Source organism: Anguilla anguilla, chromosome 13, assembly GCF_013347855.1.
Source record: "Anguilla anguilla isolate fAngAng1 chromosome 13, fAngAng1.pri, whole genome shotgun sequence".
Classification (NCBI taxonomy): Eukaryota; Metazoa; Chordata; class Actinopteri; order Anguilliformes; family Anguillidae; genus Anguilla; species Anguilla anguilla.
In genome coordinates, this window is record NC_049213.1 from 20,408,458 (window position 1) to 20,427,564 (window position 19,107).

General features: G+C 38.9%; 1 protein-coding gene across 1 annotated transcript; it reads right to left on the reverse strand.

Moving 5' to 3' along the window:
* Positions 1-255: 255 nt before the first annotated feature.
* Positions 256-16,574, reverse strand: LOC118211808 (myosin heavy chain, fast skeletal muscle-like). Its single transcript, XM_035389295.1, has 41 exons — positions 16,526-16,574; positions 16,110-16,157; positions 15,815-16,030; positions 15,123-15,269; positions 14,877-15,033; positions 14,294-14,321; positions 13,991-14,102; positions 13,811-13,903; positions 13,650-13,713; positions 13,470-13,568; positions 13,284-13,387; positions 12,266-12,404; positions 12,015-12,133; positions 11,690-11,839; positions 11,407-11,577; positions 11,011-11,317; positions 10,658-10,731; positions 9,904-9,991; positions 9,583-9,700; positions 9,128-9,251; positions 8,541-8,677; positions 7,771-8,026; positions 7,391-7,633; positions 7,133-7,309; positions 6,815-6,960; positions 6,632-6,722; positions 6,156-6,545; positions 5,940-6,066; positions 5,741-5,859; positions 5,150-5,346; positions 4,868-5,051; positions 4,590-4,755; positions 4,263-4,387; positions 3,762-4,070; positions 3,470-3,673; positions 3,251-3,376; positions 2,757-2,927; positions 1,744-1,848; positions 1,560-1,655; positions 607-738; positions 256-381 (listed from the first exon to the last, which is right to left on the reverse strand). The coding sequence occupies exons 3-41, from the start codon at positions 16,016-16,018 to the stop codon at positions 361-363; spliced, it is 5,820 nt and encodes a 1,939-aa protein (XP_035245186.1). The 5' UTR covers positions 16,019-16,030; positions 16,110-16,157; positions 16,526-16,574; the 3' UTR covers positions 256-360.
* Between the last annotated feature and the right edge of the window lie 2,533 nt (positions 16,575-19,107).

Here is a 19,107-nt window from a genome sequence, read left to right on the forward strand (position 1 = left end):
TAGCCAAATATAAGTTACTTTTCCGCTCTTGAGAAAAGATATTACATTTTTTCAACCGATAAGCCTACTTAATAACATTGCATGCAGCCACTGTCCTACAATTTTTTTTTCACAATTTTGTTTATTAGCTTTCCAGTTTTTGAGATGTTGCTCATGTTCAAAATTTCAGTCTTGTGAGTAGCACTAACGGTGCATTGCTGCATTCATTTTGCAAGTGTCATTCAAAGATGGATGGACAAAAGAATACAAGAGAAGGAAATGCTCAGCTACCTTTATTGTCTGATGGCTTACATGAGAACAGTTCACAAGAAGTTCATATTGTATGAGTGCTTGTTACTGCGTCTCGTGTAGGTTTATCCCTCACTCGTGGACGTCCTTCACCTTAAAATAAATTGAAAAGCAGTTAGAATGTATGATCATTATCGCCAAATTTTATAAAAACTTTGATGATTGACCAATTCATTTCTAAATCTTAGTCTTACTATAAAATATGCATGTTGGTTTTGTACTGTACATTTAACAGTCTATGACTACATATTTACAGTAACATGTAACCTTTATTTACGTACAAACAGTTTGTATTAAAAAATTTGTTACAGAAAGTACCTTGCCAATGTCACGGCTCTTGGCTCTCAGCTTGTTGACCTGGGACTCAGCGATGTCGGCACGCTCCTGAGCTTCCTCCATCTCATGCTGCACCTTCCTGTACCTGGACAGGTGAGTGTTGGCTTGTTCCTCCTGTAAGAGAGCCCATTATTTACTCAAAGAATTATTACCATTACATGAATAGAACTTCTGTTCTTCTGTTTCTGAAAAGAACACCTATTCAGAATGGGAGAATTAGTTATATTAGGTTTGGTAAGGCTATTGTGGGAATTGGCTCATTACTCTTGGGGGGGTCCCCTAAAAATCATTGTAAGATATTGAGTGTGTCTCTTGCTGATGGTAGGTTGGGTTAGGTGCACAGATTTCAGGAATATAATGTTTGAAATATAGCTATTCTTTTAAGACTTGTTTGCTATCAGTGTCATCTTCTAATAAATAGGAATACACAGGGGATTGTGTTCTTGAGCCCTTACACTCAATGGTACAATCTTATAAGACATTTTAGCAAAAGATGACTGAAGTAGTTTTTGCTGAAGGTGTCTTTGGACTAATGACTAATAAATGGGATGAATAAATTTAATAATTAATTAATTATTAATTATTATAATTTAATAATTATCATTTTTTAAAATTTAACTAGCTTATTAGATAGGTGAACATGGCTGACACACAACTGGTTCTATGAAAGAAACATATTTGGTTAGTAGGAGACTCATAGCACCAAATGCAGTATTCAAGATGCACTGGCAAATTTGTTCCCTAGAAAATGCTAAATCAGCCAATTGAGCCCTGATTATTTCTATCCAAGCAGCTTGTTGAATTAATATCTTGACGTTGATGCCAATTCTGTTCCACCTAATGGGGTTGCCTGCCAAGATTTGTTCTCATATGGATGGTTTTGATATGAAATATCACATTGATACGCCATTAAATTAGTAAAGCATTCGACTTACAGATTCCTCGGACTGCCTCTTGTAGGCCTTCACTTTCAGTTGCAGCTTGTCCACCAGGTCCTGCAGTCTGTGGACATTCTTCTTGTCCTCCTCAGTCTGCAGAGGTTAAAGCAGATTCAGAAGAGGTACCATACATGGTTGTTGTCTTGTCCACTGTTTTTGGTAAAGATGTATAAAACCTTACCTGGTAGGTGAGCTCCTTGACTCTCCTCTCATATTTTCGGACACCTTTGATGGCTTCGGCTGCACGTCTCTGTTCGCTGTCAACTTCACCTTCCAGTTCACGCACCTCGATTAGAAAAAAAAATGGACATGATTATTATGTAAATATTATTAAAAAAGAAATGCAGCTGAATCATTGACAAACATGGGCGGCAGTGTGGCACAGTGGGTAAGGAACTGGGCTTGTAACCGAAAGGTCATAGGTTTGATTCCTGGGACACTGCCGTTGTACCCTTGAGCAAGGCACTTAGCCTGCATTGCGTCAGTATATATCCAACTGTATAAATGGATAAATAATTGCTATGTAAGTCGCTCTGGATAAGAGCGTCGGCTAAATGCCTGTAATGTAATGTAAGGTAATGTCAGAACAGTCATCAAGACAATATTGATTTTAAAAATTACTTTTCAAAGGTTTATAGATACAGTAATCAATGCTATTAGGTTGCACATTAAAAATGATTCTCGTTTTACCTGAAGGCATCTGGAATGATTTTCTATAATAACCATATGGATTAATGTTGTTTTGATTGCAAGTGACTCACTCTTATATTTATAATAATATTTTCGTAGAGCTGTGCTAATGCTCTGTATGGTTTGACATGATTTTATTTATGCTTTCCCCTCATTTTCTCCCTAATATGGAATGCCCTGGTGTTTGTATGTGTGCGTGTGCATGCGTGAGTGTGAGCATGTGTGTGTTTGTGTTTGTGTGTGTATCTGCTCATTGCTGCAGCCTTTGCCATTGAGTCTGTAGCAATGAGAAATTAAGTAGTGCTTGCACAGACATGACTCTGAGGATGATGCCTCGTGCGTTTAAAGGCTGATTCTGACCATGTTTTGTATCAGCTGAGTGCATTTATAGTAAAAATGCAATAAATGTATTTTTAAATGATGTTTGTGCCATTATCCAATGGATGATTTTGGTGCATTCATTTAATCTACAAATATTCCTTATTGCATATCTCAATCGGTTACCCTTGCTTCCAGTTTCTGGAGCTGTTTCTTTCCGCCCTTCATGGCCAGACTCTCAGCCTCATCCAGACGGTGCTGCAGGTCCTTGACTGTAATATCCAGGTTCTTCTTCATCCTCTCCAGATGAGCGCTGGTGTCCTGCTCCTTCTTCAGCTCTTCTGCCATCATGGCAGCCTGCAATTTTACACAGTTTTTTTTCATGCAGTTTTTTCTATTAAAAATAATTTTCTGAGGGCAAGACTGATGATATAATTCTTTTTGGCAACCAAAGCTCACAAAAGAGTAGGTGTAAGCCAGCGGTCCAGTGGAGTTTTACAGTACAGGCCCCATGTGGATACTACTATTATATCATTGTGCAGAGGGATGTACCTTAGCTGTTAAGAGAAAAATCCAGCTGTATGATTTACAGAAGAGCTTTAGCTTTATTATTTGCTCTGGATAAAATGGAAAAAATGAAGTAATGTAATGCACGTAAACCTGGTATGAGTATAACTCACATCTGTGATGGCCTTCTTGGCTTTCTCCTCAGCATTTCTTGCTTCCTGAATGGTGTCATCCACTTCACCTTGAATCTGAACAAGGTCAGCTTCCAGCTTCTTCTTGGTGTTGATAAGGCTGGTATTCTAAACAAAATTGGATATTTCTAGGTTGGCATGTGGATGTGATGTAATTCACCCTGTATTTTTGTACCAGGTCTGATAAACTCACTGACTCACCTGGGTGTGCAGCAGTCCCACACGCTCGCTTGCATCGATCAGCTCCTGCTCGGCCACTTTGCGGCCTCTCTCTGTTTGCTCCAGAGCAGCCCTCAGTTCTTCAATCTCAGCCAGCATCAGGTTGTTCCTGCGCTCCACCATAGCAACCTGTTCCTTCATCTCCTCCTGTCCTCTGATCGCATCATCAAGGTGCAGTTGGGCATCCTGACGCAGAGATTGATTAAATTAGTTATGTATAAAAGCCTGAACATTTTGGAGCTCAGCCCTGTCAACATATATTCTAGAAACATACCTTGAGCTGTCCTTGGACATTCCTCAGTTGCTTCTGAGCTTCAGCTGCCTGGCGGTTGGCATGGCTCAGCTGAATCTCCATCTCATTCAGGTCTCCCTCCATCTTCTTCTTGACTCTCAGAGCGTCGTTCCTGCTTCTCACCTCAGCATCAAGAGTTGTCTGCATGGACTCAATCACCCTCTGGCTGTTCCTTTTGATCTGCTCTATTTCCTCATCTTTCTCTGCCAGCTTCCTGTCAATTTCACCCTTGACCTGATTGAGCTCAAGCTGGATCCGGAGAATCTTGGACTCTTCATGCTCCAGTGTTGCCTGTAAAATTAATTTAGACAGTAATATGAATTGTGCTAAATACAAACTCTCTGGTTAACTTTGTCTAAATGTACAAATTTCATTTGAATGAAAGTACACAAAAAATGTCTGTTAATTCATAGATCACTAGTAGCTAACTAGAAAATGCACATAATTATTTTTTGTGTATTGAATTTGTATAAGTATTTGTACCTCTGCTTCTTCTAGGGCAGCTTGAATTTCAGCTTTCTCACTCTCTGCAGTCTTCTTGGCCTTTTCCAGCTCATGAATGGTCTTTCCAGTTTCTGCAATCTGTTCTGTCAGGTCCGAAATCTCCTCTGCAGGGACACATTCAAAAATGATTTGATACTAATGATGACAATAATCAATATAGAACATTTCATCAATCCATCACATCACTGTTTGCATCATTAGCAATTAGTGCTTTTGGTTGTTGATCATATGTAGATTGCAGATTTATTTTCAGTTTGTCACAACAACAGTGCTTTATTCCCAATTGTTTACACTGGCTGTACATACGCTGCAAGTTCTTGTTCTCTCTCTTCAGTGTCTCTAGTTGGTCCAGAGCTTCTTCATATGAGTTCTTCATCTTGAAGAGCTCAGTGCTGAGAGAACGGGCCTCTTTCTGAGCGGCCTCCAGCTCTGCCTGGCCTTCCTCATGCTTCTGCTTCCATTCTGCCAAAACCTGGACACACGATAAAACAAAGCCATTAATACCACTTGTAGCTGGCCTTCATTTTAACAACTGATAGTGACCTACCACACAGTTGTTAGTGACCCTAGCTTTGATGATTTACCTTGTCAAAGTTCCTTTGTTTCTTGTCAAGGTTGGCAGCCTGGGCATTTGCCCTCTCCACATCAATCATGAGATCCTCCACTTCACCCTGCAGTCTCTGCTTGGTCTTCTCCAGAGAAGCACACTTGGAGTTCACAGCCTCAATGGACTCCTCCGCCTCCTGCAGACGCTGTGCAAGCTTTTTCCTGTAAGGAGTGGGGATTTCATTTGTTTTGCAAGACTCTTTGTGACTGTGTGTTATGCAGTGGTTCTACAATGAAATGGTACAAAAGTGTTTAGTTACTTGGCCTCCTCCAGTTCCTCAGTGCGCTGGATGGCATCAGTTTCATATTTGGCTCTCCACTGAGCCACCTCACTGTTGGCCTTGGACATTCCACGCTGCAGCTCAGACTTGGCCTCCTGCTCCTCCTCGTACTGCTCCCTCAGCAGGTCACAGTCATGACGGGCTGACTGTAAACTATGGGCCAGGGCATTCTTGGCCTTATTTCAGAAGTTGGAAATGAATTAATGCAATTAGTTCTGCTGCTTCTGTTCTGTGGAGCTGTTAGGCTCTTCACACTATTTCACAACCATTAAATATTTTTTGAAGGTTTATTGTGAAAGCTTGTTAGATGATTCAAGAAAGATGTGGGAACTTTGTGTCTAATGTGAGGTTTAATTTTGGAAAATAAAGCTTCTCAAAGGGTTCGATTTAATTTGTGTAAATGTCTGATTCTGCATCATCATTTTAAAAAATTGAGCAGCCCATCATTAATTCATAACTTAGACATATTGACGGCAGTTGTAAATCAGATACATTATCTTTTGTTGCAATCCCTAGTTTGTTTGTGGAATTAGGTGCTTAGAAAGATGACATGATGTTTTAACCAGTTACCTTGACTTCCTCTTCAATGTGCCTCTTGAGCTCCTCAATCTGCTGTATGTAGGCTTGTTTGCTTCTTGTCAGTTGGGAAACAAGAGCTTCTTTCTCCTCTAACTGGCGACTCAATTCACCTGAGGAAACCAAAGTATTGAGTAACTCCATCATATTTTTCAACATGAAATGATTTAATGTAAAATGTCTGATTATGTACCATTTTCAGTAGAAAGTCTTGCTTTATGTGCACTTATGTCGTTCAGCTGGCGTACATGCTCATCATTCTTGGATTTGAGTTCACTCAGTTGGTCTTCTAGGGTACGGCATATTTTCTCAAGGTTGCTCTGTTGGAAAAAAGTTTGTTTAGAGTTCATCAGGTTTGGTGTTCACAAAAAGCCATTTGCTTCCAAAGTAATGCAAACCTTCTGTGTACCTTTGATTTGGCAACAGCCTCCATGTTACTGGAGAGGTCGTCAATCTCCATTTTGTATTCACTCTTCTCCTTCTCCAGTTTCTGCTTGACGCGCTGAAGGTTGTCGATTTGTTCTCCCAGCTCTGCCACACTGTCGGCCTGCTTCTTGCGGAGAGCAGCAGCAGTGGCTTCATGCTGCAGGGTGGACTCTTCAAGATCACGGCGCATCTTCTGGAACTCAGCTTCACGCTTCTTGTTCATCTCAATCTGAGCAGCAGTTGCCCCACCTGCTTCTTCGAGCCTTTCACTGATTTCCTCAAGTTCCCTGGAGAGATCAGCCCTCTGCTTCTCAACCTTGGCTCGTGCAGCACGCTCAGCCTCTATTTCTTCCTCCAGCTCCTCTATACGAGCCTATGGTACACAACAGTGTTGGTTTAGGACATACATCCCACTTTTATCAGCTGTAGTTTGTGGAATTTTGAGGCTTTGACGTATACCTGGAGTTCTTTAATCTTTTTCTGAAGCTGAACACCCAAAGTTTGTTCATCCTCAATCTTGCCGAGAAGCTGGCTCATCTCAAAGTCCTTCCTGTGGAAAATACACAATAAGCATTTAGATTTTTTTTTTGCAGGTTTATCATTACATTTGCTATCATTGCATTTATCTGAATCATCTCTTACTTCTTGATCTTTTCGTCTGACTGCTGCTTGTCATTCTCCAGGTCCATTATGGATTCCTGTGCCAGTTTCAGATCACCTTCAAGCTTTCTCTTGGCTCTCTCAAGGTCCATGCGAAGCTTCTTCTCCTGTTCCAGAGAGCCTTCCAACTATTGTAGGGAATAAATATTAAATATTGTTTTGTTAAAAATTAAATGGAACGAATATGGCCTTCATAGACAATGTTTTTTTCTGTTGATAATTGAAAATATTTTGGTTCTTGTTTTGGCTTTTGTTCCAGAGGTGTTCCATTTTTATCAAGATGCTTCATGTTATACTCACATCATCTACTTGCTGCTCGAGCTTGGTCTTTGCTTTGGTCAGAGTGTTGACTTTGTCCTCCTCTGCTTGGAGATCATCCAGGGTCTGCTGGTGTGCCTCTTGGAGGGCTTTCTTCTCCTTGGACAACTTGGCAATGGTCTCGTCCTGAGAGGCCATCTCTTCAGTCAGGTTTTTCACCTAAATAAATTAAATTCCACCATGTTAGGGAGATGTCAGTTCCCTGGGAAAATGTGCATACTCTATTGATGAAATGTAAACCTTGTTTTCTGTGGCATGTTTCTCCTTCTCCACTTTTGCCAAGGTGAGCTCCAAGTCATCAATGTCTTTCTTCAGCTCAGAGCATTCGTCTTCCAGTTTCCTCTTCTTGGCAGTGAGCTCAGCATTGCATTCTTCCTCATCCTCCAGTCTCTCATTTGTCTCTTTGAGTTTTGCTTCAAGCTGGATCTTTGCTTTGATGAGGCCCTCACATCTTTCCTCAGCATCAGAGAGGCCTTCAGCTTCCTTGAATGATTGAATACAAAATTGAATTAAACATTTCATTAGGAAGAGATGAAACTATGATATTGATTTAATATTGTTAAGGCATGTTAAGTAGACTAATTTCTTATTCAATTATTTTGATCTCAAGGCAAACTTACAGATGCAACAGCCAACTGTAGGTCATTCTTTTCCTGCAGCAGAGAGACCATTTTCTCCTCAAGCTCCTTCTTCTTGGCTAATGCCTTTGCCAGATCCTCTTTACACTTGGCAAACTCTTCCTTCATGTTGGCCATTTCCTTCTCAGCTTCAGCACTCCTGAGAAGTGGCTTGATCTTGAAGTAGACCTTCATCCATGGCCAGTGTTTCACATTCATGAATGAGCGGATGTTGTATTGGATGGAGTAAATGGACTCTCTGTGTAAGACGTGATCATAGTGAACAATGATTGGGAAATGACAAATTGCTAAGTTACTGCAGATACTCATATAGCTCTGGACAAAAATAGACACCTCATCAAATTTTCAGTTTTACAGTTTATGGGTACATGTCTATGTAAACTATAACTTGATATTCTTTCATTAACTATTGACCACATTTGATTTTAATTACAAAGATATTGTCTTTCGGAACATTTATTTGTGGAAAATGACAACAAATCAAAATACAAGAAATACACACTGTTGTTGGATAATGCAAACTAAACAAATTTATACCCATTAATAAATACTTAAAATGTCAATGTCTTCACATTGGAAGGATTCAACAATATTTGGTGGAATAACCCTGATTCTTCTTCAAAATATATGTGGTTTGTCTCTTGTTTTTCCAGAGCTGTATTTCAGTGTTAACATAAATTCATGTAGTACTGCACACTTACACTGGAACAGTGTCTTTACATGTTACATGTTTGCTGCATAGTAACACATACCTCCTTTCCATCATTTTGGCAAACTCTCTTCTCATGAGGAAGCCACGACAGAGGGCTTGAGTCAAGGTCACAAGTATTGCTAGTTTGTCATCTCGCATCTCCTCCAGGAGACCCAGCAAACCAGCTTTGAAGAACACCTGGAGGAAATATTGTAAATATTCAGTGTAAGACATAATAAGACATAACATGACCTGCATGGCCCATGCATCACAGATAAATATGATGATAGAACACAGGGTTTTTTAACATTATGTAACATGTAACATAACATTTTTTAATTTCAAACCTTACTTCAGTGGATTTTTAGAGTTACATGAAATAATATTTTAAGCTCAAGAACCAATTATCATTCAGAGAAATGCAGTCCCTCTATGGAGCTATTGGCCACAGTCACCACTGCCATGGTGGGAATTTTATCCGTGGCACTTTGTTGTACGTCGCTCTGGATAAGAGCGTCTGCCAAATGCCTGTAATGTAATGTAACATCCACGCCCCACTGTGTGGAGCCTTAACCTAATGAGCCATCCAGCAGTCCATGTTAAATTATCATTTCCAGAAATAGTATTGGTACCCGAGGAGTCTCTTACCTTGGTGTGGCCAAACTTGTACTGGGTGTGGTCCACATCAATGGACCCCAGGAGCTTCTCACAAGCTTTCTTGTTGTCAATGAACTGTCCCTCAGGGATGACACTGGCATTCAGTACTTTGTATCTAAAAGAAAAGACAACCCTTTTTAATGGAAAACATTGCTATGAAGTGTCCTGCCTTGATAGCCAGTCCTGGATTATTGCGAACAATTACGATTATGAGCATTTATTCACTTTTCAGATGCATTCATTGAGCTGATTTCAAATGTTCACCTTCAGCATTACAAATGTATTTACTGCCTCTTTGTTTCATGGAATTGTTGAAGTGACACACCAAATTAAATGCGCAGCAGTGACCTATGACTTGAACGTACATTTTTATCTGCTCACAGGGCCAGTGACACTGAAATCCATATGCAAGTATATTAAATTGCTTAAAGAGATGCATAATTTACCTCTGCTTGAAGTCACCATAGAGGATTCTGCTGGGGAAACCCTTTCTGCAGATTCTGATACCTTCCAGCACACCATTACACCTCAGCTGGTGGATAACCAAGAAGTTCTCCATGAGACCTAGAAAACAAGAAAACATTAAAAATGTTCTGAAATCTTCATAAGATGTACAAAAAACAATGTAAATGCTGGATAGTGTACCTGAATACAGTTTATTTTCTGCCCCAGGAATTTTAACTAGTTCACAAGTTGAGTTGATGTGATTCAATTCCGGTTGTTTGTACATTTAAATTATGGGAATAGCTTTAAATACAGTTTTTTACCTGGTGTCTTTGTTTCATTAGGAATCAAGCATCGCACAAAGTGAGGATGAGTGCTCCTCAGGTTGGTCATCAGCTTGCCCAAGTTCTCCTGTGGGATGTGAGGAGGCATTATAATGGAATTTAGAAGAAACTATATGGTGATATCTGTTAATTGTCTGGTATTTGTATTAATATTTAAAGTAGTGTTATGATTGAAAAGAGTGACACGGTTTAATTTAATGACAATAGCAGGGGTTGAGTAGAAAGGTATGTCTGGAAGAGGTAGCAGTAAGAAGGATGATCTCTAGGCAAAACAAACACATTTCACACACTGGAGGATTCCCTTTCAATAATTGATCATTGTGCTTGCAGATAAAATAGGGAATCAACAATCATATTATGTATAAGTTTAGTACTGTGCTAGGTCAGCAATGCTGTATGTTCCAATACTTGTCTTTTTTTTAAATGCTTTTCCCTCCTTTTTCTGCTCAATTTAGAATGGCCTATCATATTTTATCATTGGTCTTTGCCACAACCTCTGCTTTTGATTTGGGAAAGCACAGACAAGTACATGCTCTCTTCTATTGTGTCATGTCAGTCACAGCTTCTTACACAAACACAAAAGGCAATTTGCGTAGACATGGGTCAGAGGAAAACAAAGTTGCCACTGGCATGGTCTGGATTCATCACTTAAAAGGATGAGCCACTGAGCAGCAACTGTCAGCGAATCTTGAATAGCAGCACAGTTTCATTTGTATTCGAGTTAATACATTACCCTGAACATAGCAGACACAGTCTGGAAGGAGCCACCCTTCTTCTTGCCTGCCTTTTTGCTACCACCTTTTGCATCTGTTTTTACATGAGAAATTACACACTGGCATCAGAGTCAAAGCAATTCATTTTAAATCTATTTTTAACGAAAAATTCATTTTCAGTTACCTGCTTGAAAACAAATTTTAATTAGGAACTATGAATTCTGTTTTTGCATTGTAATTTCTTTTCAAAACTACAAGTACAATACAAGTGACTTTCCAATCTTCCCAATAGGTCTATAATGATAAACTTCTGTTAAATTGTATCTGGGTACAAAGAAGACTATTACAGTAATATAAATCAGCACCGCCATACCATCTGCAGCACCGTGGGATGCATACAGGTGGGCCAGCAGCTTCATTGAAGACTTCTGGTACAGCTGCACCACAGAGTCGTTCAGGGGGTCCTTGTTCTTGTCCAGCCAGCCAGCGATGTTGTAGTCGACAGTGCCAGCGTAGTGCACCAGGGCGAAGTGGGCCTCAGCCTTGCCTTTGGCAGGTTTGGGTTTTTGGAAAGCAGCGGTTTTACCCATATGTTGGTCATAGAGCTTGTTTTTGAAGGTTGTGTCTGAAGCCTTGGGGAACATACACTCCTCTTCAAGGATGGAGAAGATGCCCATTGGCTGGTGGAGGCAGAATATTTTCCATGAAAAGACATTAGGAGTAATTGGACATGTTATTGTCTATTGATAATAGAGGGCATCTCACTTACCTTCTCAATAAGCTCAATGCAGGCAGCCAAGTCCATACCGAAATCAATGAACTCCCATTCAATTCCCTCTTTCTTGTACTCCTCTTGTTCCAGCACAAACATGTGGTGGTTGAAAAACTGTTGCAGTTTCTCATTGGTGAAGTTGATACACAGCTGCTCCAAGGTGTTGAACTAAAATTTCAGGAAGATACAAACTGCTATAAAAATCTGATACCCTCACATAGTTAAAATGATCTTTCATGTAATTGGATTTGTGATTATATCACAGGACACCTCCACTCACATCAAAGATTTCAAATCCGGCAATATCCAAGACTCCAATGAAGTAATTTCTTTGTTGCTTTGTGTCCAACATCTCATTGATGCGAACAACCATCCATAAGAACATTTTCTCGTAGACAGATTTGCAGAGAGCCATAACATTGTTATGGACCTATTAATATAAAAAGAAAGGTCTTAACTGCCTTGTCAGAATATTTGTATTTGTTCTGTACATTTAAGCATTCCCTGAATGAAAACACAATTCTGGTTAACTTAATATACAATTAAATATATAATTATATAGGGTATTATAATATTAGAGTATTACACAAATTTAGATCCCTTACCTGTGGCACAGTTTGTCCCTTGGTCACAAACTCATTTCCGACCTTCACTCTGGGGTAACACAGAGCTTTCAGCAGGTCAGCTGAGTTCAGGCCCATGAGGTAAGAAATTTTATCTGCCACTGAAATGTAGAGAATCAAAGTTTGAACCAGAATCTTAAAATGAAAGACCGTTTGTATGCTCTCAAAAATAAAAAACTTCCCCGGGCAAACCATTGAATAATCATCATAGCTGTATCGTAGTGTACACTTACCCTCGGTGCCGTCAGGTTCAGCCTGCTCCTCGCGCTGCTTTTGCTTAAATTTCATGTTCCCATGATGCATACAAGCACCAGTCAGCTTGTAGATGCCCAGCTTCTCATCAGCAGTGAAGCCCAAGATATCAATGGCCGTCTACAATGAAATCAAAAATGTTTGTCAGTATTTATGTGGGATTCATGATTTTATACAGTACACTATGGGGCGACATAGCTCAGGAGGTAAGAGCGGTTGTCTGGCAATCGGAGGGTTGCCGGTTCGATCCCCGCCCTGGGCATGTCGTAGTGTCCCTGAGCAAAACACCTAACCCCTACTGCTCTGGTGAATGCGAGGCATCAATTGCAAAGCGCTTTGGATAAAAGCGCTATATAAATGCAGTCCATTTACCATTTACATTAAGATTGTGCACACACTGTTTCATAATCAAAATGCCAAAGAGTTCTGAGACTGGATTTAATCAAGACTGTCCTATATGTTTTACCCTACAATGCAAGTGTCATGAGTTTTTTTTTTTAAAATAACAGTTTGGTTAACATTCACAAAAAATTACTGAGTTTATGAATAAAAAACACTTCCATTCAATTTTAAGACAATATTCAAGACAAATAATGAGGGAATTCAGATCTTGATTAGCAGTTAGTGATGGAACATTTGGATTTTTAGCAGTTGAATGCAGCATCATTTATGTTATACATGTATCCATTTAAGAGGAAAGCAAAATTAAAATCATCAGTTAGAATTTACAACAACCTGCTTTCGCTACCCTTCCATGGTATTCATGTTTCTAGACAATAATTTTCTGTAAAATTTGGCTAAATGTAATTTTTATTTTTGGCAAAAGTCCAAGAAAGGGCAAGAATGAATGTATAAGGGGTGTGACCATCTGCTGACCAGTCAAGCTGTAGGGAAGTCAAGGTAAATGAGTGAAGTTCTGTATGGTAACCCCACTGCTTCACCAATACATGTGCAAAGCAGTACTTTTTGTGATTGGTTAGAGAAGAAAAAATCACTTACATCTGTGGCTATGAACTCCTCCACATCATCGATACTTTTGACTGAGATTTCTCCTTGGCTGATCATATGGTAGTCATATGGATTGGTGGTAATGAGAAGACCCTCTGTAAGACACAATAATCAGTTATACAGACTTTTCTGAAAACTTCAAATGGTATTCACAGAATTAATCTAGTGATTTCATACCTATCAGTTCGGGCTTGTGGCCTGTCATGAGCTGGTAGAAGATGTGGTAGCTGCGTTCAGCTGACAGCTGGAATGTTACTCTTGACTTTTCCAGCAAATCTGATGGACAAAAATATATTTTGATCAACAAAGTTTTTAGAATCATTTGATAAACTGAGACAGAGTATCAGGTAGACTTACAGGTTTCAATATCAGCAGAAGCCAGTTTTCCTGTTGTACCAAAGTGGATTCTGATGAACTTTCCCTAAACAATTAACAACATTAAATGGGATTAAATAGTTCCTTATTTTAGCACCGTTAATGTAGATAAATTAGAATTTAAAATAAAACTACAAACTTACAAAACGGGAGGAGTTGTCATTCCTCACAGTCTTGGCATTGCCATAAGCCTCCAGCAGGGGGTTCGCTGCAATGATTTGATCCTCCAGTGATCCCTACAGTAGACATCAGACACTTCAGAAATGTGCTACCGCAGATAAAGTTCCCAAGATATTTGCTCATTTTTAGAGACTCTTGCTGACCTGAATTTTTCCAGCTGCTGCTTCTGCTTTCTTTGGTCCAGCCACTGCGATTGTCGCAAAGTACTGAATGACACGCTTTGTGTTCACAGTCTTCCCTGCACCAGATTCTCCACTGTGGATAAACACAGAGAACACTTCATTTGATATTTAAAAACCCATTTAATTCTGTTTAAGTTTGAAAATTTAAATGGTTTTACCCGAGAAAAATACTTGAAAATTTTCATTACAAAAATAGTGTATTTTCATTTGATTTGTATTTGGCTGTTTGTGAACTGTGTTTATGAAAATATATGAGGTACATACGTAATGAGGATGGACTGGTTCTCACGATCTACGAAAGAATGAGTGGAAATATGATATATTACACATATCATATTTCAAAGCCCATGTAGAATTTCACATTTAACAATGATACTGATAAAATATTTCCATTCCTATCCATTTCACCTGCACTGGGTAAAGCAAGACAGATTTTACACGTGATTGAAGCTATTTTGAACTCCAATCTTTTGCTTTGGGTGCCAATAAATGTTTGCCATTCCTGACTCTCCCTTCCCATATTCAATTAACGAGTCTTGCAGCACCCACATTGTGTGTTTCTAACAAGTTTTGTCTCTAAGCCTCCTTCTTTATTCCTTTTGTACTGGGTTGATTGTATAATTTCTTCAACCAAGAACACTGAGGCAGGTATGGCACCATAATGGATAATGTGTATGACTGGTCTCCATGAAATCTTTTGTTGAATTTGCTGGAATGGAGTTTTTGACTGGAATTTGCTGGAATATTTATTGCTTTGTGGCATTTCTGTTGCCTTAAAACTGTACATACTATTGTATGCCGGTATTGTAGAGTAACCTGAACATCTTGTCCAAGAAGATACACTTACCTGTGAGCATGAACTGATAGGCATTGTCAGAGATGGAGAAGATGTGGGGTGGGGCCTCAACTCTTTTTTTGCCCCTGTATGCTCCCACAACAACAGAATCGTATACTGGGAGCCACTTGTAGGGATTCACAGTGACGCAGAACAGCCCAGAGTAGGTCTAAAACAGTGAAGCATACATTACATGCTTGGAGACATTCATTTATTTTCAATTTCAAATGCATTAAAGGGTTTTAGAGGAAAACTCACGTAGATCATCCATGCTGCATAACGCTCTTTGAGGTTATACAGCACAGTAGGCTCGTTGAGGTGGGTCATCATGGCCATGTCCTCAATTTTGTCATATTTGGGAGGATTCATTGGGTGGATGTCATCCTCCTTCACTGTTAATTTTTGCTACAGAAAATGAAAATGAAAGTGGTGGGTTGGTTGTATTTTTATTTGAGGGATGATAGTTCCATAATTCTGTTACGTGGTTATAAGCTACTTCTGAATAACAGAAGGTTTGTACTCAGGAAGATGAACTCTTCACAAGATCTGACTCTGATTTTATCATGGTCATCCCACTGTGCATATAATCCACCAACATCCTTGTAACATAGTTGGGTTAGCTAGCTAGCTTGCTGAAATCTGATGCTGCAAAGGTGATTATGTCACATGAAAATGGCTGGTCATGCCAACCAATAATCTTTAACCACTGCGTGCCTGGCAAAATCATTACTACAGTAGCCATTTTTGTTAATGGGACACAGCGTTTGTGCCTGCATGCGTTCCAACTGCATGCATACACAAAATAAATAAAAGATTTATGAATTAGGGAATAAATAAACACTTATTCTGATTTTATTTACTTTTGTATTTTTTCCATTTATTGCTATATATTAATTTATAAATTTCTAATTTAGGCATTTCTCCATATTGGGAGCTTTAGCTGTACTTACTTTCCCATCCAGAGTTTCAACGGTGGCTTTGCCCCCTTCTCTGCTAATGAGTTTCCCTTTGAGGTACATCTCCTTGGGCTCAGCCACAAAGTAGGCCGTTTTGGCATCAAAGGGTGTGTTCTGGGCCTCGATTCTCTCCCTCTCAGGCTTCCGGAGGTAAATGGCCGCCGGGCCAAAGACCTCCATCTCCGCATCGGTACTCATGATGGCGCTTTACTGAGGAGAAATAAAGGAAATATCAGCTTGAAGGTTTTATTCCTTTATGACTGTTGCAGCAAGTTATATTTAGACATACCTCCTTCAATGCCCGGAGAGAAAGGTGGTAGTTGGTGGTCTTTGAATGCTGAAAAAAAGAAGTTTAGCATTAATTAGCATTAATGTAAATTAAGCTGTTTGCTGAGTTTTTTTTAGGGGAAACATTACAGAGGCAACCGTTTCTTGACATATTCAATGACAAGTTGATACCCTTAAGTCTTTTTGTGCAATTCTCAGTGTAAATTAGATGAAATAACCATATATTTTATATTTATAGTAGTTGGGTTTATGACATTTCTCTTTGACAAACATGGAATTCATGTATGTTGCAGCATTTTTATTTTCTCTTATTTATGTATTTCAGTTAACATGATTAAATTTTACACAATAATCCCTTTGGGCTTCAAGCATTGTAAATCTGGAAGCTGTTCCAACATTACAGTAAATCGCACTCACCTTACTGGGTGCCAGGCTGTCCCTGGGGGTATGAGGGTGACATCTTTTATAGAGAGAGATTTGTCCTCACTCAGCAGAACTGATCCCTATTTGGTCATGTATTTTTACCCTCTTATAAGCTACCAAGCGCCTGTAGCAGTAGCAGTGATATTATTTTTATCTTGTGATAAATCATTGGAATTTTTTAATTAAAATAATAGGGGCTTCATAATGAACTGCTGAGGAACTTGATTGGGCAGAAACTAGGATGTATAAAAGAATTACTTGAATATATATTTGATCTTTTGTACAATATTTAATGGAAATTCTTCGTTCAAAAGTGTCACCATATCTTTGTGGACACACAGCTCTATAATTAACGTGACATGTTAATATTTCATTCATGAATTTTTAATTGGTCAAATGTATCTTTTTATTATAGTGAAACAATCATATAATTGTTCATAAATTTTAATAATTTTTCATATGTAGTTTTATGGCATTATTAAAGGTTAACTCTGATCCTTTCAGATCGAACTATTGTGCTTTTTCATGGCCCAGGCATCAAGGGGGGGAAGCCTAGTGTTGCTGTGCAGAGATAAATTAAGCTTATATAATCAATTAAGTTTTTAATAATACTGGGAGTGACTGGTTATTCCCACAACATTTACAAATAATGACACCTCACTGCACTAAAGATCAACAAGATTTTAGTGTGTTACTGAACACACAAACCAAAAGTATTTGCTTTAAATGCTTTGTTATCAGTGAATTTATTTATGACATAATCCTGGTACTATGTTTTCAACATCAAAGATTAATTAAATCTTTTTGTGAGGCAATGACATGTTAAATTGCCAATTATTAAAATTACACCTGACCCCTTTCATCTTTCTGATTTTTAAATAATTTCTCCTCTTTTCCACCAATTTGGAATGACCAGTTGTGTTTATCAGCACTCATAGCCACTGCTGTTGGTTACGGGTGCCTGATTGTCTAGTATGGCTGGTTGCAGGTGCAGGATGAGGCTTTGTCATCCCAGCTGTCTCAAACCCTCCCATCCCAAGGCAAAGCTAGAGCCGACTGTGTGCTTTTCTTCAAGACTACCAGCCATGGTCTGTACTGGCAGTCTTGCACATAAAAAATAATTTTTAAAAGTAGAATATTTTAAAATGAACGTTGCTGACTGAGTACTCATCAAAGTCCTTTATGATATATGCAAGCTATGCTGTGCTGCACGAGATAAACAATTCTTGCTGTAACTGTATGCATGAATACATTTGCAAAAGCAGAGGACATTTCTTTTATCCCCTAAATCAGCAAACCCGCTTAATGGTGAAAATACTGTTCTCTCCAAATTCACAGTTCCTTAGTGATGTGTATGTCTTACCTATTAATAACCCATGCAGTTTTATTGTTACAGTCCAGAAGACTATATGAGCTTGGGAATAATGTAGTACATTATACATTAAGCAAAGTATCAATATACACATGATTATTTAAAGACCAGATGAGGATTTTATATGTAGGACTCTACCATCTGACACAATGTACAGACATTTCCTTAGAGTCTTACGTACTTACAATGGATTCTGGCACTGCTGAGGAGCCTAGTTTAGCTGTGGAGAAGCCATGAAATGTCACTGGTGTACTGTTGCAGGATTCTTGCATGCCTTAGATTTCTACCATGAAATAAAACTGGGTGCAGGTTCCATCCATGAATTTCAAGAGTGACGACACCTCACAGCAGTACAGAGATGAGCTGACTTCAGCATTACAGGCACAATCATAATGTAGGATAAGCATACCAATTAAGGCCACTAAATTGGCATTTTTCATATACAAAGTCGTGATTTCTAGAAGGATGGCTAAAATAGAATGGAGGATTAATATAATAATAGAAAGGAGTTTCATTTATTTGTGAAAATATGTGAAAATTCTGGCCTGGGCTTAATGGTTACATGAAAATTTATCAGTGGTGCCATTGATAGACTGGGGCTACTAATGTAACTCACTTTAGCTCATTCAACATTTCAGCATTCAAGTAATATTAATTTACACCCAGCATCAACAGTAATGGATACAACTTGAAAACATATTTAATACAACAATATCTCATTCAGCAATTTAAAATGGTGCTAAATGTGGCCGATGCCCAAGCCTTTAGTGTTTGTCCTTGATTCCAAATTATTGCTACAGCTAATGCTACCAAGCCTTGGTAAATTGTTTTAATGCAGCACAAATGAATGTATCGTTTTACATGAATGGTGTCAGAAGGTGATGTCATTTTTCTGCAGGGAACAATATAACAGATAACTACATCAGAGTGTGCAATACATGCAACAGCCAATATAGAAGGATGCTAATTCATGCTGTATTCAAATATTTTACTAGGATTTGGTAGCGTTAGCTTTAGCAATAATTTTGAAGGTAGGACAGGGTATTCCTAGCTATCGTCAATTCTTCTTGCTAATTTTGTCATGAATATTAGCAAGCGCAAGGATTTGGCTATAGACGACAGGTTCATTTCTTAAAAGTGAAGTAATGGCAGTACAGTGTCATCCTGAATCCACTTGTCTGTTTGGTTGGAAGAACAGGCATTG